This window comes from Pongo abelii, chromosome X (assembly GCF_028885655.2).
Source record: "Pongo abelii isolate AG06213 chromosome X, NHGRI_mPonAbe1-v2.0_pri, whole genome shotgun sequence".
Taxonomy (NCBI): Eukaryota; Metazoa; Chordata; class Mammalia; order Primates; family Hominidae; genus Pongo; species Pongo abelii.
In genome coordinates, this window is record NC_072008.2 from 37,635,481 (window position 1) to 37,656,672 (window position 21,192).

The 21,192-nt window shown below is 37.6% G+C and overlaps 1 protein-coding gene across 8 annotated transcripts in view; it reads left to right on the plus strand.

The window, feature by feature from the left end:
• PRRG1 (proline rich and Gla domain 1) overlaps window positions 1–21,192 on the plus strand; it is a 131,456-nt gene that overhangs the window by 64,545 nt on the left and 45,719 nt on the right. For 4 of the 8 annotated variants that reach the window (NM_001131847.1, XM_063720982.1, XM_054544005.2 and 1 more), the window contains 1 exon segment: window positions 7,518–7,678. The exons of 2 other annotated variants lie outside the window; for them this stretch is intronic. In NM_001131847.1, coding sequence (NP_001125319.1) covers window positions 7,518–7,678 — 161 coding nt within the window. 8 annotated transcript variants of the gene reach the window in all.

Sequence of the window (21,192 nt, forward strand, 5' to 3'; positions counted from 1 at the left end):
AGAAGGCTCGAATAAGCAGAGAGCTTTGCATGTTCTACAGTCTTGTATGAGAAATTTACAATTAAGCCGGATTACTAGAGATTTATTCAGAAAAGAAATCGGCTTCCTTGGTAGTTTGTGGACTCTGTAGATTCAGTCTCTGGTACACCAACATTTATACAACACTGGGAACAAATTTTCCATTTGAGCAAATATATTTTGCAGATTGAGGATGCTTACCTTTTTAAACATGATTTAAAAGATTTTTAAAAACCATATTTTTATAGAAATAGCTCTAAACTAGATTACATAATTTACTGCCTTCTTGAACATTATCCTGAACATCATATAGCCCTTTATTGGTGACTCACATTCACCATTATAAACATAATCATTGATGTCTATAGCCTTGAGAGCTGTCAGTGTGATGGGGTTTAGATCCTACTCTAAATAACCCCCAAAGAGCCTTCTGACTCTCTTTTCCCTTGCCTTCAGATTAATTAGCTTTCACTTCTGTTGGCTTTCAGTATGTTGATCTAGTTCAGCCCACCCTGCCCCTTCTGCTTTCCAGTTTTCATGTGCAATGAGGCTTTGAAGTCTCAGGAGCCAGGCTCCTGCACATGGATAGAGGAAACTGACTTTTGGTTAGTGTGAGAAGTTGAGGTTGCCCTGTAGATAAAGCATCAAGTAATTTGTAATGTATGACCTTGGTCATCTCTTGTGTCTAAGTTCATGAGAATGGGTTTATTTGAGCAACTTTTGCATTTCTGCATAAACGAGGTATTACTGTCATTCATATCTGCAGTGATTATGTAAAACTTTGAATAGCCACCCAAACTATCAACCTAAAATTCAATAAAGCATATCTTGTTATAGTTACTTGTGATTGTCTAAACATACATATCTGTCATGTATGTAACTTTTCTTTCATAATCTATCCTTTCTAAGAGCTTCTTTGTGGTCTGTTGTTAAAATTCCAGTGATGATAAGCTATCAACATATATTTGACCAAAGTTGAAGTTAATAAAAGCAAGCATATACATTATGGCAAAGGGTATTTCCTCACCAGTTTGTTTTAAGTATCAAGTCTTTATAATAAGGACCATTTCTGGACCATTTCTTGAGAAGAAGTTCTGAAATTTTAAAATCTCATGATATCCCCAAAATATTTATGAATCATAAAAGTATATTGTAGCAACTATACAGCATTGGTTAATTGAAAGGACTTATAAGATTCTATGGGGTATATTCTCATAAGGCTTTAATAATGGCTCAAGGTATGGTACAGCAGGAGAGAGATCACTCACAAGGCCATTTTTAGTTGCACAGGACACATTTGTCTTCTAATTGTGAACCACCAAGATATGTGCAAGATAACCTTGGTATCGGGAGCTAAGGCTCATGTTTACAGAAGATCTTTGATATCCCACTGGTCGTGTAGCTGAAACTAGACTATGTAATCAATTAGTCAGGTGCAATCAGCCTATATGTTTTCCAAAAACAGTTCAGGACAAGCTACTACAGTGTGCCTTCAAACGAATTTGAGACATTAAATAGCATTTCATAAAGCTACTACATTTCATCCCAGACTTGACCAAGGAGACCAAACTCCCAGGCATTCCTGAAGTTAAGGAGACAGACTCACGGCAAGTTAATCCTATTTATTCTATATTTCCTAAGTGTATTTTTATTATCAGCTTGATAAATATCATTTTTTTTTTATTTCATGGAATAACTGCCACAATGGTAATGACAGTGAGTCACACTACTACTTATCGTAAATCTGTTTTTGTCAAGCCATGAGCAAAGCACTCATTTATAACTTGAGATTGGTGTTATTTTTTCAGTTTTACAGATGAATAAGTGACACTTAGGTTTTTGTTTTCTTCACATAGCTATTTGTTCTGACAACCCTTTTTCTTTCTAACTAGTGCACACTAACAAGCTTGGGATATCAATAAGATTAAATTCATTACTCAAAACAACCACAAGGCTCCCCCCATCAATGCCATAATGTCTTTATTCCTTTTCTGACTAACCTTGTTCCCACAAGAAATCCAATAACTCCAGGGTTGCACAATAGGTCTAGAGGAGAGGCCCTGACTCTTGCATTGAAGAAGAGCTATGGAATGCTAGGTTCATTTGTAGAAAGTCCTCATTCTCTGTTCTTGATGTTCTTGCTACTGTTTGCTACTGTTTCTGTGGTATAGTCTTATATCAAAAATAGGGCACCTATGGCCAGGTGCTGTGGTTCATGCCTGTAATCCCAGCACTTTGGGAAGCCAAGGTGGGAAGATGGCTTGAGCCCAGAGTTTGAGACCAGCCTGGGCAACATGGAAAAACCCCGTCTATGCAAAAAAAAAAAAAAAAAGCAAAAAGAAAAGTCGAGTGTGGTGGCACACACCTGTACTCCCAGCTACTCAGGAGACTGAGGTGGAAGGGTCGCTTTAGCCCAGGAGGCAGAGGTTGCAGTGAGCCAAGATCGCATCACTGCACTCTAGCCTGGGCTACAGAGCGAAACTCTGTCTCAAAAATGAATAAATAAGTAAGTAAATAAATAAATAAATAAATAAATTAGGGCATCCAAACCACAAACTCACACACCCACCAGAAATATGCCTGCCTTCTGACCTTGAAGAACATCTGTCATGTTCAGTCTTACAATAGAGTTCTTTGTGTATCTCTTTTATTATATCTTTGTTACCTCTTGCACTGAAGAACCTTGAGGGCAGAGGTCATCTGCTACTCATCTTTGTGACTTGTTGCATCCACTTATTTTATTTATTTTTATTATTTTCTTTTGAAGAGAAAGCATGGATGAGAGCTTATTTGTTTTGAAATTATGAAAAAGTGATTACATTTTTTGAATAAATATACTTATTTTGTGTGTGTGTATGTGTAAATATGCCTTACGTTTGAAATGTTCAATTTAATAAGAGTATTTCCTAACCGAATCTGAAGAAAAAAGGTTTAGGTTTTTCTTTATTTCCTTTAATGGGAAAACTGCATGTTTTAAGTAACACCTCAGTATTGTGTTCTCAAGGCACATTTACATTCTGTATACTTGTCACATCATGTAATCCTTGATTAAGGCATGCACATGATTCCTGATAGCTGTAATTTAACTCACACAATTTAAGGAGAAACAGGGAATTAAGGAAGTGATCACTCAATTTAAGGAAGTGATCAACTTCAGTTTCAAACATCATGGCTTTAGTTAAACATCCTAACGCAAGCCCTTAACAGCCTGGAAATTGCCTCATGTTTTTAGAGGAGATAGTCTGATTTCATCCTATAGATCAAAGCTGCCACCTTCTCCCTTATTTTGTTTTCACATTTTAAAAAATTCTAATTTTAGGGGCACATGTTCTCAGGATCTCCTGAGGGCTGTGTCACGGGCAAAAAAGAAAATAATCTAGTTCTGGTATCATCATTTAGGGTCCATCAGGTTTCCAAATACTTTGATGAGCGTTGGCAAATTCTCTGCCACTACTTCCTGTTCCCTAATAAATGGCAGACATAACTAATCAATGATAGTATCTTTCCTACAGGTCAGATTCTTTCTTTAAGTGATATCTTCTAATGGACTGGATTTGACAAGTGAGATAAAATCTACTTGCCAGCTGAATCCATGTAGAGTTCTCAGTATTATATTACCTTGTCGCCTAGTACAAGAAATACATAGAATATGATTATGGAATGCTTGGTAATTTGATTAGATTTGGATTAGAAGCTTTGTGTCCTGCTGTATTACCTTCCAGTTGCTTATTCTTCTAAATTAGACTGCTTTCTGGTTACTGGAGTTAGTGGCTTGCTTTGACTCACCTTTTGGAGTTGGATAGCATATAAGAAAGTAATTGTCTCTTAGAAGCATTTAGCTTTTTTCTCTTAAAAGTTCAAAATACATTAATGTTGATTGATTTATCCTCCGAAAAACTGATTCGAAACCCAGGGATATCTTAGACCACATTAACATATGTATTGTCTTTAAAACAAGGAAGCCAATAATCCTGATCAGTTTTGCACTTGTCAGACGAAACACAAAGTATTGCACTCAGCATAGGTCACTGTATTTTGAGAGGAAGATGATGCAGACTCAAATCCATTTTCTATGGCAAACAGATGAAGAAGCAAGACATGTTTATTCTGGAAAAGAGAAGTCCCACAGGAAACCACTTACTGTCTTTCTTCATGTATTAGTTGGCCTGTTATATGGAGGAGACTTATGCGTTAATTCAGAGGGTATAAATAAGACTAATGGCTAGGAAGTTGTTAAATCAGTAAAATATCTCTTGAAAAAGGGTACAAATAAGACTAATGGCTAGGAAGTTGTTAAATCAGTAAAATATCTTTTGAAAAAGGGTACTGTAGTGAAATATCACAAATGCATGTATCATGTTCCTTTTCAGATTTACAAATACATGCATGCATAATGATGTTTCAGTCAACAACAGACCGCATATACAATGATGGTCCCATAAGATTAGGAGCTGAAAAGTTTCTATTGCCTAGTGACATCATAGCATCACAGTGTTAACACATTACTCACATGTTTGTGGCAATACTGGAGTAAACAAACCTACTGCACTGCTAGTCATATAACAGTATAGTACATAGAATTATATATTGTACATAATACTTGAAAATGATAACAAATGACTATGATGCTGGCTAACAATATATTTACTATACTATTTATTGTCATTCTGGAGTAAACTCCTTGTACTTATGAAAAAAATTAACTATAAAATAGCCTCAGGTGAGTTCTTCTGGAGGTAATACAGAAGAAAGCATTGTTATAATAGCAGATGACAGCTCCATGCATGTTATTGTCCCTGAAGACCAAGTGGGATAAGATGTGGATGTGGAAGACAGTGATATTGATGATCCTGACCCTGTGGAGGCCTAGGCTAATGTGTGTGCTTGTATCTTAATTTTTAACAAAAAAGTTTCAAAAGTAAAAAATACAATAAAATTTTTAAATAGGAAAAAGGCTTATAGAATAAGGATATATATAAAGAAAATATTTTTATACAGCTGTACAATGTGTTTGTATTTTAAGCTGTGTTATTACTAAAGAGTCAAAAAGTTAAAAAATTAAAAAGTATGAAGTAAAAATGTTATAGTAAGCTAAGGTTAATTTATTACTGAAGAAGGAAAAACATTTTCCTTCTTTTTATTTTCATTTAATTTTATTTTTTATTTTTTAATTTAATTTAATTTTAATTTTTTTGAGATGAGGTCTCACTGTGTTGCCCAGGCTGGTCTCAAACTCCTGGGCTCAAGCAATCCTCCCACCTCAGCCTCCCAAAGTGCTGGGATTACAGGCATGAGCTACTGCTCCCAGCCAAAATATTTTTTTAAGAAATATATTTTTATACATTTAAAGTAGCCTAAGTCGACAGTGTTGATAAAGTCTACAGTAGTCTACGGTAATGTCCTAGGCTTTCATATTCACTCACCACTCACTCAGGCCAACTTTCAGTCCTGTAAGCTCCATTTATGATAAGTGCCCTGCAAACTCCTTTTATGGTAAGTGCCTTATACAGTACCATTTTTTATCTTTTATATCATATTATTCCTGTACCTTTTCAATGTTTAGATGTACAAATACTTACCATTGTTATAATTGCCTATAGTATTCAGTATAGTAACAAACTGAACAGATTTATAGCCTAGGGCCAATAGGCTATATCATATAGCCTAGGTGACTAGTAGGCTATGCCATCTAGGTTTGTGAAAATACACTCCATCCTGTTTGCACAATGATGAAATAGCCTAACAACGTATTTCTCAGAATGGATCCACATTGTTAAGTGATGCATGACTGTTTATACTAAATATATATTAAGGGCCCTTAAAAGTCATTCAGTGAAAGATCTCTTTAAATTTGTTAACCCTAGCATTCCATAAATACTTCACTCAGAATGTTTCCAAGGAACTCTCATTAGGGTAGTGATTCTCAAACTGTGGTAATGGGAGCAGCAGCAGCAGCATTTCCTGGGAACTGATTAGAAATGTAATTTTATAGCCCTACCTCAGATCTATGGCATCAGAAACTCTGGGATGGGGCCCAGCAGTCTGTGTGATAATCAGTCCTTTAGGGATTCTGATGCGGCTAAAAGGCAAGAAGTATTGTTAAAAAATTTTACTGTTATTCTCCAACTTAACAGTAACCTTTTGCTTTCCTTCATTACACTTACCACAATTTGTATTTTTTAAAGTTTGTTCTAATGATATTCTATGAATCTGTGAATTCATATTCCATAATCATAATCTATTCTCTGAATTTCCTTCCTTCTGTACCTCATAAAGGGTCATAAAGGGAACCCTTTATGAGGTACAGAAGGAAATACTCATTGAAGGCCTGTCATGGTTTTCACCCTGGTATAAGTGTCATCTAGCTGGTATCAATTTGGATACTTTAAAGAATCCTAAATAATGAGTCCATATATTCTATAAAGTAAAATACTCATTTCTATAACAAAGCAAAACTTTAATCCATTGCTGGCTGTCATTGTCATTTTTAAAAGAGCACATGAAAAGTTTTTCATTTCCTTCAGAATGTTTTTCAGAAAATGTAGACTTTTTTAGCATCTTGAAAGATCTGTAATGTGCCTTTTCTCATGTCAGAATTCTATAAATTAGGAAATGTTCTAATCTCTTGCATTAACAGAGATGAAATTCCGGTGGCATTATATTTGTCTCTCCAAACAAGCAACATTCTTTTAGAAAAATGTCATTGAAATTGAACTTAAAATGTATTTGTATTTAAAAATAAAACATCTTATTTTTTATTTTTTATATTTTATTATTATTAAAATAAAAGCATCTTTTTTACATGGTTTCATAAACGTATTTTGAATGTTTATATAAAATGCCTCTGTAAATCATGCAGAAGAATTTTCTTTTTCTAAAGGACAGTGAAATGAGGTTGAATGTGTTAAAGCATCACACTATATTTAACTCAAGTACATTTAGAACAAAATTATTATTGGGATTTCCATAGAATGAATCATGGCCAAATTTAACTTCTCAAAATTTTTTTTACCTATTCTTTTCATACAAGTAAGAGCTTTCTGGGTTTATATTACTAGGTCAACTGAAGTGTTATTTATTTTTAGGTAGAGGGACAAAGACTGATAATCTAGAGACTGGATTTGATTTGGCTGCTGCTGTCAGCAGAATGCCTTGGGGTATCTACTTACAGTAATGAGTATAAGTAGTGCTATCATTATTAGTATATTTAAACACCCATGGTTTGCAGGAATGTGCTAAAGTCTGAAAATAACATAGTTAATTATGTCACTGTCCCTGCCCAGGGCAACTGCTATTGGAAGGACATACTCACATCATGAGGAAGATAGCAGATACAGTGGTTTGGAGCTAAGTGTTACTTCATTGCTGACTCACGGAAAGAGGTTTAGGATGTTGGCTATGTTTTCTAAAGAGCATCTAGCAGTTTTCATCTGGTACATCAACTTCCCACATAGGTTTTTTATTATATTTTTTATACTTATTATTATATTTCTTTTTAGTTTTCCTCACGGGAGAAAAAGCCAATTCCGTATTAAAACGCTACCCAAGAGCTAACGGGTTTTTTGAAGAAATAAGACAGGGCAACATTGAGCGTGAGTGCAAAGAAGAATTCTGTACATTTGAAGAAGCAAGAGAAGCTTTTGAAAATAATGAAAAAACTGTAAGTATGTTGGCAATTAAAAAAAAGTTGCACAAATTTGCCTACCTTTTTGATGTATATTTGAAATCTGCATCCCTGAATTATGTACATTGCTAGCAATTAAAAATTCCTTTGTTAGGAACTCGGAAAGTGGCATCTAACTAGTAATATTCTGTGGGTTGGAGAGCTAGGTTCACCCTTGTGCTGGACTGTCTTTGAGAGCCCCGTTTCTATAGGACTCTGCTGAGTTAGGATTTATCATCTTGGCGAGTAGGAGGGATTTGATTTGCACAAAGCTTTGTTCTAGAAGGTTATAGATAATATCACTTTGCCTAATTACAGAGAAAGTGTGGAGGAAGCTAATGGATGGTGATAGTGTTTTAAAAGGTTTTACTTCTCGTACAAAAGAAAAGACATCCAGACATACCTTCCCACTCCGCGAGAATACTCCTCTTCTCTTTACTCTAGACTACATGCTATTCAAGGAGAGCAGGAATGGGACAGCACAAGGCAGGGGTGAAAAGTCTATAGAACTGCTCCACAGCTGGAAATTGTTACCAGAGGTAGCCATTGTATAAAGATTTAGTCCTGGGCAGCAGGAAAATAACCCTAGATGCTAAACAAGTGGTGTCACTTATGCTAAAAAGATACTAAATATACCTTAAGAGCAGCAGATGCAAAAGTTTTAAAGAAAAGGGTAAGAGGAAGAAGCCACATCTTAGTCAAATCATAGGGTTAGAAATAGGGAAAAGAATATATCATCCATGATACCATCATGCAATCACAAAGCACGGTTGACCTTTTATTTTCTTTCCAGCTTTTTCCCTTTGCATCCGCTTAGTCATTGTTGGTTTTATTTTATTTTATTCATTTTACTTTTTAAAAATAGTATATGTTCATTGTAGAGAAATTTAAAAGTGTAATAAAGTAAAATCACTTGAGTTTTTAGCACCACCAGTTTTATAATTTTGGTATATATCATTCTGGCCTATTTTTACTACATAGATACTTCATAAATAAGAAAAATAGGATTGTAGTAGAAATAGTGTTTTGCACCATAAAATTTTTAATAAAAACTGGCTGAAGTTACTATAAACCATAAACAAAACTTGGTTTTTGATATTGTGTTTTATCAAATAATAGAAATTTTAGATATTCTACTATGGTTTTCACAAGGCTAATGGCTTTTTACCCTACTTTATCATTCTCCTTTAAAGAAATGGTAAGAATGTGTTTGGGATTTATTGTTCTAAAAGTACTTTATACAAGTGAATAATATTCTTTTATAAAAAAACAATTTATTGAGTTATGTTTGACATATAAAAAGCTGTACTTATTTAATATATACGTTTCTATGAGTTTGGGGATAGGTATACACCTATGAAACAACCATCACCATCAAGGCCACAAACATATCCATCACCTCCCAAAGTTTCCTCTCACCCCTTTATTATGTTGTAGTTGTGTTTTGTGAGTATGGTAAGAGGACTTAACATATGATCTACCTTCTTAGCAAAATTTAAGTATATAATACAACATTGTTAGCTGTAGGTACCATGCTGTGTAGCAGATCTCCAGAATTCATTTATCTTGCATAACTGAAAGTTTATACTGTTTGCTACTTCTCATTTCTTTCTCCCCAAGCCCCTGGCAACCACCATTCTCCTCTTTGCTTCTATTAGTTCACCCTTTTTAGATTCCATATACAAGTGAGATCCTGTGCTATTTGTCTTTCTATGCCTGGCTTATTTCACTTAATATAATGTCCTCCAGGTCTGTTAATGTTGTCACAAATTACAGGATTTCCTTCTTTTATAAGGCTGAATAATATTTCATTGTGTGTTGGATTAGTCTGTTTTCATGCTGCTGATAAAGACATACCCAAGATTGGAAAAAAAAAAAAAAAGAGGATTAATTGGACTTACAGTTCCGCATGGCTGGGGAGGCCTCAGAATCATGGCAGGAGGTGAAAGGCACTTCTTACATGGTGGTGGCAAGAGAAAATGAGGAAGAAGCAAAAGCGGAAACCCTCGATAAACCCATCACATCTCATGATACTTGTTCACTATCATGAGAATGGCACGGGAAAGACTGGCCCCCATGATTCAATTACCTCCCCCCGGGTCTTTCCCACAACATGTGGGAATTCTGGGAGATACAATTCAAGTTGCGATTTGGGTGGGGACACAGCCAAACCATATCATTCCGCCCCGGCCCCTCCAAATCTCATGTCCTCACATTTCAAAATGAACCATGCCTTCCCAACAGTCCCCCAGAGTCTTAACTCATTTTGGCATTAACCCAAAAGTCCACAGTCCAAAGTCTAATCTGAGACAAGGCACGTCCCTTCCGCCTATGAGTGTATAAAATCAAAAGCAAGATAGTTATTTCCTAGATACAATGGGTACAGGTGTTGGGTTAATACAGACCTTCCAAATGGGAGAAATTGGCCAAAACAAAGGGTATACAGGCCCTTTGCAAATCCAAAATCCATCAGGGCAGTCAAATCTTAAAACTCCAAAATGATCTCCTTTGACTCCATGCTTCATGTCCAGGTCACACTGATGCAAGAAGTGGGTTCCCATGGTCTTGAGCAACTCTGCCCCTGTGGCTTTGCAGGGTACAGCCTCGCTCCTGGTTGCTTTCACAGGCTGGCATTGAGTGCCTATGGCTTCTCTAGGCACACGGTGCAAGCTTTCAGTGGATCTACCATTCTGGGATCTGGAGGATGGTGGCCCTCTTCTCACAGCTCCACTAGGTAGTACCCCAGTAGGGACTCTGTGTGGGGGCTCTGACCCCACATTTCTCTTCTGCACTGCGATAGCAGAGGTTCTCCATGAGAGCCCTGTCCCTGCAGCAAACTCCTTCCTGGACATCTAGGTGTTTCCACACATCCTCTGAAATCTAGGCAGGGATTCCCAAACCTCAGTTCTTGACTTCTGTGCACCTGCAGGCTCAACACCACATGGAAGCTGCCAAAGTTTGGGGCTGGCACCCTCTGAAATCATGGGCCAAGCTGTACCTTAGCCCCTTTTAGCAATGGCTGGAGTGGCTGGGATGCAGGGCACCAAGTCCCTAGACTGCACACAGCATGGGGACCCTGGGCCTGGCCCAGGAAACCATTTTTTCCTTCTGGACTTCCAGGTCTGTGATAGGGGTGGGCAGGGGCTGCCTTGAAAACCCATGACATGCCCTGGAGACATTTTCCTCATTGTCTTGGGGATTAACATTTGGCTCCTTGTTATGCAAATTTCTGAAGCCAGCTTGAATTTTTTCCTCAGAAAATGGGTTTTTCTTTTTTACTACATCATCAGGCTGCAAATTTTCCAAACTTTTTTGCTCTGTTTTCCTTTTAAAATGGAATACTTTTAACAGAACCCAAGTCACCTCTTGGATGCTTTGCTGCCTAGAAATGTCTCCCGCCAGATACCCCAAATCATCTTTCTCAAGTTCAAAGTTCCACAAATCTCTAGGGCAGGGGCAAAATGCCACCAGTCTCTTTGCTAAAACATAGCAAGAGTCACCTTTGCTCCAGTTCCCAACAAGTTCCTCCTCTCCATCTGAGACCACCTCAGCCTGGACCTTATTGTTCATATCACTATGAGCATTTTTGTCAAAGCCATTCAGCAAGTCTCTAGGAAGTTCCAAACTTTCCCACATTTTTCTGTCTTCTTCTGAGCCCTCCAAACTGTCCCAACCTCTGCCTGTTACCCAGTTCCAAAGTCATCTCCACGTTTTAAGGTATTTTTTCAGCAGTGCCCCACTCTACTGGTACCAATTGATTGTATTAGTCGTTTTTACACTGCTGATAAAGACATACCTGAGACTGGGAAGAAAAAGAGGTTTAATTGGACTTAACAGTTCCACATGGCTGGCAAGGCCTTAGAATCAGGCAGGAGGCGAAAGGCACTTCTTACATGGTGGCGGCAAGACAAAATGAGGAAGAAACAAAAGTGGAAACCCCTGATAAACCCATCAGATCTCATGAGATTTATTCACTATCATAAGAATAGCACAGGAAAGACTGGCCCCCATGATTCAATTACCTCCCCCGGGCACCTCCCACAGCACATGGGAATTCTGGGAGATACAGTTCAAGATTCGGGTAGGGAAATAGCCAAACTATATCGTGTATATACCACATTTTCTTTATACAGTGATCTGTCAGTGGACATTTGGTTACTTTTAGTTAGGAGTAATATTTAGAAACTGAGATCTGGGAACTAGAATATGCTCATTGCTACCAGAATGTCATTACTTCTGGATCTTTCAGCAATAGAGATAGGAAAAAAAAATCACACATATGTATACATGCATACAAATTCGATATATGTCTATATGTAGACATGTAAACATATGAACATATAGACGTGTATACATGTAGACATATATGTGAAATAACTAATTCATTGTGCTGATCTCCAATTCCAATCCAACCCCTCAGGGCTCTTCCAGCCATTCTACATTTGTAGAGATGTAAAAATTCCTTATAGATGTTCTTCCACAATGAGAATTCCAGCACCCAAAATCATCAATATATTAATAACTCATTTGCTTAGTTGTATAATACACAATGGTTTTGGAATTGTAATATCTATACTGTAATGGGGAGAGGGAAAACTTACATTCATTCATGCATGCATGCATGCATTTTTTTAACATCTTATTTGGAAATAATTATAGATTCACAAAAAATTGCAAAGATAATACAGTGAGGTCCCATGCAGCCTTTACTCAGTTTCCCCCAATGGTTACATCTTACATAACTGTAAGATCAAAACTAGGAAACTGACATTGGTACAATCTGTATGTATAGTTCTGTGTCATTTTATCACTTGTATAGATTTGTGTAACCATCACTGCAATCAAGTAGCAGATATATTCCATTACCACAAAGTTTTCCCTCATACTACCCTTTAATAGTCACACCTACTATCTTCCACAACCATCCCTAACCCTTAGCAATCACTAATCTGTTTCCATCTCTATAATTCTGCCATTGCAAGAATGTTATATAAATGGAATAATATAATGTGGAACCTTTTGATATTGGCTTTTTAGAGTCAGCATAATGCTCTTGAGATTAATCCAAGTTACATATATCAATAGTTCATTCATTTTTGTTTATGAGTAGTATTCCATGGTATTGATATACCATGGTTTGTTGAACCATTGGCTTATTGAGAGACATGTGTGTTGTTTCTAGTTCATGGCTTTTACAAATAAAGCTGTTATGAACGTTGCATAGGTTTTTGTATTGACATAAATTTTCAATTCTGTGGGATAAGTCACTGGGAGTACAATTCTTGGGTTGTATGGTATATGTGTAGTTTTTTAAGACATTGACAAACTAATTTGTCATTGTATAAATTACCATCTTACAGTCTCACCAACAGTGTTTGAGAGATCCAGTTTCTTTACATACTCATGAGCACTTGGTATTGTTACTGTGTTGTATTTTAGCCATTCTGCTAGGTGTGTAGTGATAACTTCTTGTGATTTTAATTTGCACTTCCTTAATGGCTCATGATATTGAACATCTTTTTCTGTGCCTATTTTCTATTTATGTATCTTCTTTGGTGAAATCTCTCTTCATGTCATTGGCTTACTTTCTGATGGGATATTTTATTTTATTTTACTATTAAGCTTTGAGAGTTCTTTATTATCCTAGGTTTGGATCTATTTTCAGATATATGGTTTCTAGGCTATTTGAATTTTATGTATTAATTGTATATTCTACTACTCTCGTATTGATTAAGTTTTATCATTGATTATCAGGGTGAACAATGTTTTTTTGTTGTTGTTGTTTGTTTTTGGAGACAGATTCTCACTCTGTTAACTAGGCTGGAGTGAAGTGGTGCAATCTCGGCTCACGGCAACCTTTACCTCCCAGGTTCAAGTGATTCTTGTGCCTCAGCCTCCTAAGTAGCTGGGACTACAGGTGCATGCCACCATGTCCGGCTTTATATATATATATATATATATATATATATATATTTAGTAGAGATGGGATCTCACCATGTTGCCCAGGCTGGTCTCGAAATCCTGAGCTCAGGCAATCCACCCACCTCAGCCTCCCAAAGTGCTAGGATTATAGGCATGAGCCACCACCACACCTGGCCATCATGGTGAACAATGTTTCTTTTTTTTTTTTTTTTTTTGAGATGGAGTCTTGCTCTGTCGCCCAGGCTGGAGTGCAGTGGTGCGATCTCAGCTCACTGCAAGCTCTGCCTCCCGGTTCACGCCATTCTCCTGCCTCAGCCTCCGGAGTAGCTGGGACTACAGACGCCCGCCACCATGCCCGGCTAATTTTTTGTATTTTTAGTAGAGACAGGGTTTCACCCTGTTAGCCAGGATGGTCTCGATCTGACCTTGTGATCCGCCCGCCTCGGCCTCCCAAAGTGCTGGGATTACAGGCGTGAGCCACCGCGCCTGGACCGTGAACAATGTTTTTAATGCCTACCTTTTTGGCCTTTTATCCATCTCAGTGCTTCTATATATCATTTCCCACCCACAGAGACAGGATGCTGCATGTCAGCAATCTTTGAAGCAGGTAGAAGAAATTCCTTCAACTGTGAGAGAATTGCTTGGGAAATTTTCTGTACTTCCGGCATCACCTTTTCCTTCCTATAGAATCATTCTGATCTCATTAGCCTACATGCCTCTAGAAAGAAAGAGAAGAAAAAAAAAACTCTGTTAACACATCCCCATCCAACAACCACTTCATTTCTTGAAACTCTGCTCTGCCTACACTTGCTCCCTTGGTGAGCTTTCCTCTTCTCATACTTCAAATGCTAATAACTTCCAAATTTATATTTGTAGTTCCTGGAGGGCTAAACTGAACTATAGACTTGTATGGCTAACTGCCTACTCAACATGTTATCTTAGAATCAAATATGGTTCTCAAAGTAAACAAATTTGCACCCCTTCCCCCAAATAGCTACACTTACTACATCCTCTCTGATCTCAATAAGTAGTAACTCCATCCATTATGTTTGCTGATCTCCAAGCTTTTTGCCATCTCTGACTCCTCTCTTTTTCATATCCCATACCCCATCTGCAATAGTTGGTTCTAATATGAAAATATACTCGGAATCTAGCCACCTTTCTACTTGTTATCACTTTACATCCAAGCCACCACCACCCTCTCATCTGTATGATTTTTTGGCCCCTGCCCCATAGTTGATTCTCAAAACAGCAGGTTAGAGTGATCCTTTAAAGTCTCTTACTTGCAAGGGCTTCCCATCTCCCTCAGTAAAGGCCAAAGTGCTCAGAATCACCTACCAGGTACTACACAATAAGGTCCTCATCAATCTCCACTCCACACTTTCACTCCATTTATAGTTATTTCTTTACCGCATCTCCTATGACACTCCACCCCTTATTCACTTTGCTGTGGCTTTCTTGTGCCTCCTCACATACACAGACAGCACGTGACCTGCCTCATGACTTTGGCACGTGCTCTCTCCTCTTCTAGATGGATATGTGTGAGTTCCTTCACCACTCTCAAGTCTTCACTCAAGTTCATTTTCTCAGTGAGAAAGCACTCTACCTTAAATTGCAACCGCTTGTCCCTTCTGTGACTTTTTTTTTTTCAAGCACTGACATCATTTGACATCTATTTGTTTTTTTTTTAATTGTTACCTCTGCCGCCCCATCAGAACCGTTAGCTCCATGAGAGCAACATTTCTCATCTGTTTTGTTCATAGCTATGGTCCCTAGCATATAAAGCAGTGCTGGCACATAATAGAAGCCAAATAAGTATTTGATGGATGAATGAAGGAATGGATTGGCAAATCACAAAGTAAATTTAGTTTATGGGAGGAACCGATTTAAAATTTGTTCCCAAGTTGGCTGATAGATAATAGACTTTAAAATGGTTTTTATTATGTTGTTGTTATATTTCCTTCTTTGTGCTTTAAAGTTTGTCATCTGAGTTTGTTCATGCCATTAAAACAATCCCATTTAGGATAAGGTGTGCCAGCCTTTGATGTAGCAAATATAAGTGAAGTGGCATTCTCATTTTTTTATCTGTTTCAGAACAACTATTTCAGAATAATGTTTGTTATCTGTTAATCAGGATCTAGCATTGCCAGCAAAATTTCATCTTAATCTTGGCAGTGAAGAAAATGATTAGATTTGAGATTTGCTTTCTACTTTTAGACTATCTTTACTATCTTTTTGTTTACTAAAATTTATCGCTCAGAATACTTTTACTCATACGTGTTTTCATCATTTCCGAACATGAAGTATGTGAATTTAGAAGTCTGCTTTCAGTAGAATGTTTATTGTTGGAATTATTTACCTAATTTGGAACACAAGTCTAATTATACAGTGGGAGAAAACATATTGTACTTCACGGTCCTCATTTTCGTCATGTAGAAAATGGGTCAGATTTATTCAGACATTATCTGCTGAATGCCTACTATGTAACAGACACAGTATATACAACAATGAATAGGCTGCTCCTCCCTCATGGCATTTGAGTTCTGGTAGAAACAGCAGACGTATGCACAAAGCCTTATATGAGCATGCTGTAAACCTTAAATACACACACTTTTTATTTGTCAGTTATACCTCAATAAAGCTGAGTTGTCATGCCAAAATCCTCTGCTTTGAGAATCAGATGGACCTTGATCTGGTGTCTGAGCTCTGCCATCTACTGACTGTATTGCTTTGCGCAAACATTTCATCTTTTAGGCCTCAATTTTTGTATCTTTTAAAAGGAGGATTTTATACCTACAGCATTAGGTTTGAGGCTGTGCACTTAGCATAGTTTTTGGAACAGAGAAAACTTTCAATAAATATAATCTATTCTAGTTTTTAGGTGCTGAATTCTTGGCACTTTATTTAGGAATCATTATTTCACCACTATCACTTTTTCTCTCTTCTCTCTATGAGACTATGAGGGTTCTCTACATTTTGGAACTGTTAATCTTGCACTGACATTGAGAAAATAGTAGTAATTCTTTAAAACAATCATTATAGAACTTTTAATCATATATAATTTCTAGTTTATTTTGCTTGACTTTCCACAGTGGTTGTCTTCAAAGTTAAGCGTGCATAGGAACAGTCTGGGTGCTTAGCAAACCTGCATAGTCCCACCTAGTGCCCAGATCTGGGTTTCTAATTCCATTCTACAGTGAAATAAAACAGGACTTTCTGGGGACGTGGCTCATTATTGGGCTGGAGTGTGGAGAATACAAGATGAGCTGGAGAACATTGTGGTACCAGAAAGTAAGGAAGTGCGATAATCCAAAGAATGGGAGCATGTTAAAGGGACACAGGAGGTAACCTAAAGAAGCTCTCAGTGACCAAAGCTGAACAATTTTAGCCACAAAATAAATAATGTTGTATTGGATTATAGCCCAAAACACAAATACACATGATTATACAATGATATAAATGTATGAATGAATGAAAAGGTGAAAAGAGAAAAATCCACACTATAGAATTCCAAATTATGTATGCAAATACTCCACCCCAGATGGTGGAGCTTAATTTTCTTCTTCCCTTGAGTGTGGCTTGAACTTAAAGACTAGCTTTCAAAGAACAGAGTATGGGAAGGGTCAGCGAGTGGGGGGAGGTGGGGTAACTTTACAATGGAGAAACCTGTCAAACTACTTTGACCTGGTAATCAAAGTTACTAAGTCACACATATGATATACTGAGAAGAGACATCATTTATTTCCATCACCGCAAACTCATAACCCCAGTCTAACCATGAGAAACTTACAGAGAAATCCAAAAACCAAAAGACATTCTCCAAAATGTCTGACTAGTATCAAAACAGTCAAGGTCATGAAAAAAAAATTAGAAAAGACTAGGAAACTGTCACAGACCAGAGGAAACTAAAGAGACATGATTAGATGAAATGTCAATTAGATTCTGGAAAAAAAGGACATTAATGGGAAAACTAATATAATCTAAATAAAGTGTTGTGTTTAGTTAATAGTAATGGACTAGGATTGATTCATTAATTATAACAAATTTACCATCCTAATGTAAGAAGCTGACATTAAGGGAAACTGGGTGAGGAGTACAAGAGAATGTTATGTATTATCTTTGCAATTTTTCTGTAAATTTAAAATTATTTCAAAATAAGAAAGTTCATTTTTAAAATGCACAGTCCAGGGGTCACAAGTCTCCTTGGGGCCAGGGAACTTGCCTTATTTGGTAACACTTTATTAGATTCTAAAGAAAGCAGTTAGCTAAAACCACTTAGAATACTCAGAGCTCTGCAGTGGGGTGGTATTTCTAGGGATATGGATGACTCTTTTGTCTGGGTGCATCATCCCAAGTCTTTATCCCATTCTTGTGCACTCCATGTGCCATTCTACCCCCAAGTTGCTGCTATATTTTAGAAACTGAGTTATTAATATCCAAGGATCTGAGATCTGAGTTCAGCAATCCCTTTTTAGATAATATCTCTCATTCCAAAGTGTCACCATTTAAATTTGTTTATGTAGAAATTATTGGCGAAGAAAGAGATATGTAGTCCCCCTTCATACTAGGATATGTTACAAAAACTACATTTGGAGATTGTGGAATTCAGAGCCCATGGCAGGAGGTGGCATGTAGACACTTGTGAGTTGGGATTAGTGATTACAAGAAATACTGTGTCTGAGGTATCTAAAAATTGATCACTAGGTCCTGGAGATTACTCATGGCACTTGCAGGCAGAAAGTCCGATTCTTTGGCACTGTTAGGGAAACTCTTATTTCACTTAGCCTCTCATGATCTGCTGATGGCACTAGAGCCAGATTCAGAATATTGTCCCCCCCCCCACCCCCCAACAGTGACTAAAGAGCTGTTAGGGATGAGAGAATTCAGGAAAGAAGGGAGGTGGAAATCCAGTCTGGGCAAGAAATATAGGAGGCAAACATGGGGCATTGCTGTGACCTTTTTCTAGCCATACCTTATTCATTTCCATTGAGACCTTCTCCTGTCTTCCCTAGATACATCCCAGACCCTCCTTGGGGAACCAAATATGAAGTTTCCCTTTAGGCACATGGGGTGGTTTCCTGGAACTCCCAAAGGCTTCCTTGCTACTTCTTTTGGAACCTCTTGAAAATAAGTTAAATAGGGCCAAAATATGTCATTTTGTGCAACTGATATTCTGAGCTACCTTCTGTAAAGATGAGGAAGGTCTGACTGTTGCAGGTCAATAACATGTTGTTCCTTATATGATTCATTTAAAGTACGTTTTTATTGATTATATTGTTGATATTGTTTTTAAGTTAGTGGTGAACTTTAGTCTCTGGCAGTTGGGCCCATTTGTAGATTATAAATTATTTGTAGTGTCAATTATTCATGTCAGGTTATGGTAGTAACTGAATTAGGAGAGTTTCAGCCTGTATGATATTAATAAAGTAGTAGACTTCTTCAGTCAGGGCGGGGGGGTGCTCTCCTGCCCATGCCAGCAGTATGTTAACCTTGACCTATAAAGTTACCTCAGCAAGTTTCCTCTCCCAGTACCAGTGCCAACCTTTTTCAGAACTATCCTCAGAGACTGGGTACCAGTGAGGCTGACAGATCTATTTGTTGTCACTTGTAGAATAATTTGCACCATGGATTTAATTTAACTTGTGGCCCTGTCACCTATCATGCTGCTGCTTTGGGATCCTTCACTGCTTAATAAGCAGTACTGTCATGGTTAGGAAATGGCTCCTGTATCCATTACAGAGCTGCAACCAGTCAATGGAATTGATGACGGTAAAACACTGACATTCAAATTGGGATTTGAGTAGAAACCTAGGGCAGCAACTTTGCTTGGTAAATGTCTAGGGCATCTATTTTTCCATCTGAAAGATGATGTCAACATGTCTCCCATAGCATGCTGGGAAGAAGTTAGCTATGAATTCAGAGAATAAGGGGCTAGCTGTGACCTAAGAAATTATATTCTTTAGCCTAATACAGTAAACCTCTCCCTCTAAAAAAGGACAAGAAGAAGCAAAAACCACTCAACCAATGATGAGACAGAGGTGTTGTGAAATGATATGATAGCCAGCAGAAAATACCATTTTTTTTTCTTTTTTGTTGGTTTCTGTGGGAGGCCGAGGTGGGCAGATCACGTGAGGTCAGGAGTTCGAGACCAGCGTAGCCAACATGGTAAAACCCCATCTCTACTAAAAATACAAAAACAAATTAGCCAGGCATGGTGGCATGTGCCTGTAGTCCCAGCTACTCGAGAGGGGGAAGTGGGAGAATCACTTGAACCCAGGAGGTGGAGGCTGCAGTGAGCCGAGATTGCACCACTGCACTCAGCCTGGGTGACAGAGCAAGTCTCCATCTCAAAAAAATAAATAAATTACTAAAAAGTGTAAATAATTATGGATAGTGAAAAAATATAGCTACTTTGATAAACGTATCCAGGCAAGTAGATGACCAAACCAATTAAACATCATATTTCATTGATTCTCTAATCATTTATTCACATTTTAACTTCTCTGAAATTGAGGTGCAGTTTACATACTGTGACATGGCATGGATTCGTTGAAAGCAGAATTTTTTCCTTTTTTGTTTTTTTTTTTTTGAGACAGGGTTTCGCTCTTATTGCCCAGGCTGGAATGCAATGCCATGATCTCAGCTCACTGCAACCTCTGCCTCCCAGGTTCAGGTAATTCTCCTGCCTCAGCCTCCCGAGTAGCTGGGATTGAAAGCGCCCACCACTACCACCAGCTAATTTTTGTATTTTTAGTAGAGACGAGGTTTCACCATGTTGGCCAGGCTGGTCTTGAACGCCTGACCTCAGGTGATCCACCCACCTCGGCCTCCCAAAGTGCTGGGATTACAGGCATGAGCCACCACGCCCGGCCCTTTTCTCTTTTTTAATACATAAAAATGGTGTACTCTTCAATTTATGCTGTTATATTTGATAAAGTACAGCAACCAATCACCACTGCTACTCTTCTCAGAGGTTCTGATCTGGATGGGGTGACTACTGTAATTCAATTATTGTTATAGTGGGTATCTGCTGATTTCCTTAATAACGGGGTTTCACTAGTTCTTTCTTCCAATGTTAGGGTATAGTCCCCCCTAGGGCAGGACATTTGATCATGACTCTCATGGTTGGTATATCAGTAACTATAGAAATAAGATTCAGTTTAGCCATTTCCAAAGTACAATAAAAGGAATTGCAAAAGAATTTGTGACTTTGCCATAGCCCTATGTTAGCCCAAGTCTTGTGTACTGTCAAGCTGAAACAGGAAATCTATCTCCTAGTGAACTACAACAACCAGTAGATCCAAAGAAGGCTCTGGTTTTCCTTGAACTGTATATTTTAGAGGGTCACACTAATGCTATAACTTAAAATGGCATTATTATTTAAATATTAAGATAGTATCCAATTCCAAAAGCTAATATTTGATACCAATCACTGATCATCATGAATAGGCTAAAGACTCCCTTTTCATTCCACCCCATTGTTGAAGAATGACTTATGGAATTGGTTCTAATCATCTTTTCATGGAGTCCACAAAAACCAAATAGGTCAAACTCTTCATTTCACAAATGAAGAAATAGCCCCAGAACTG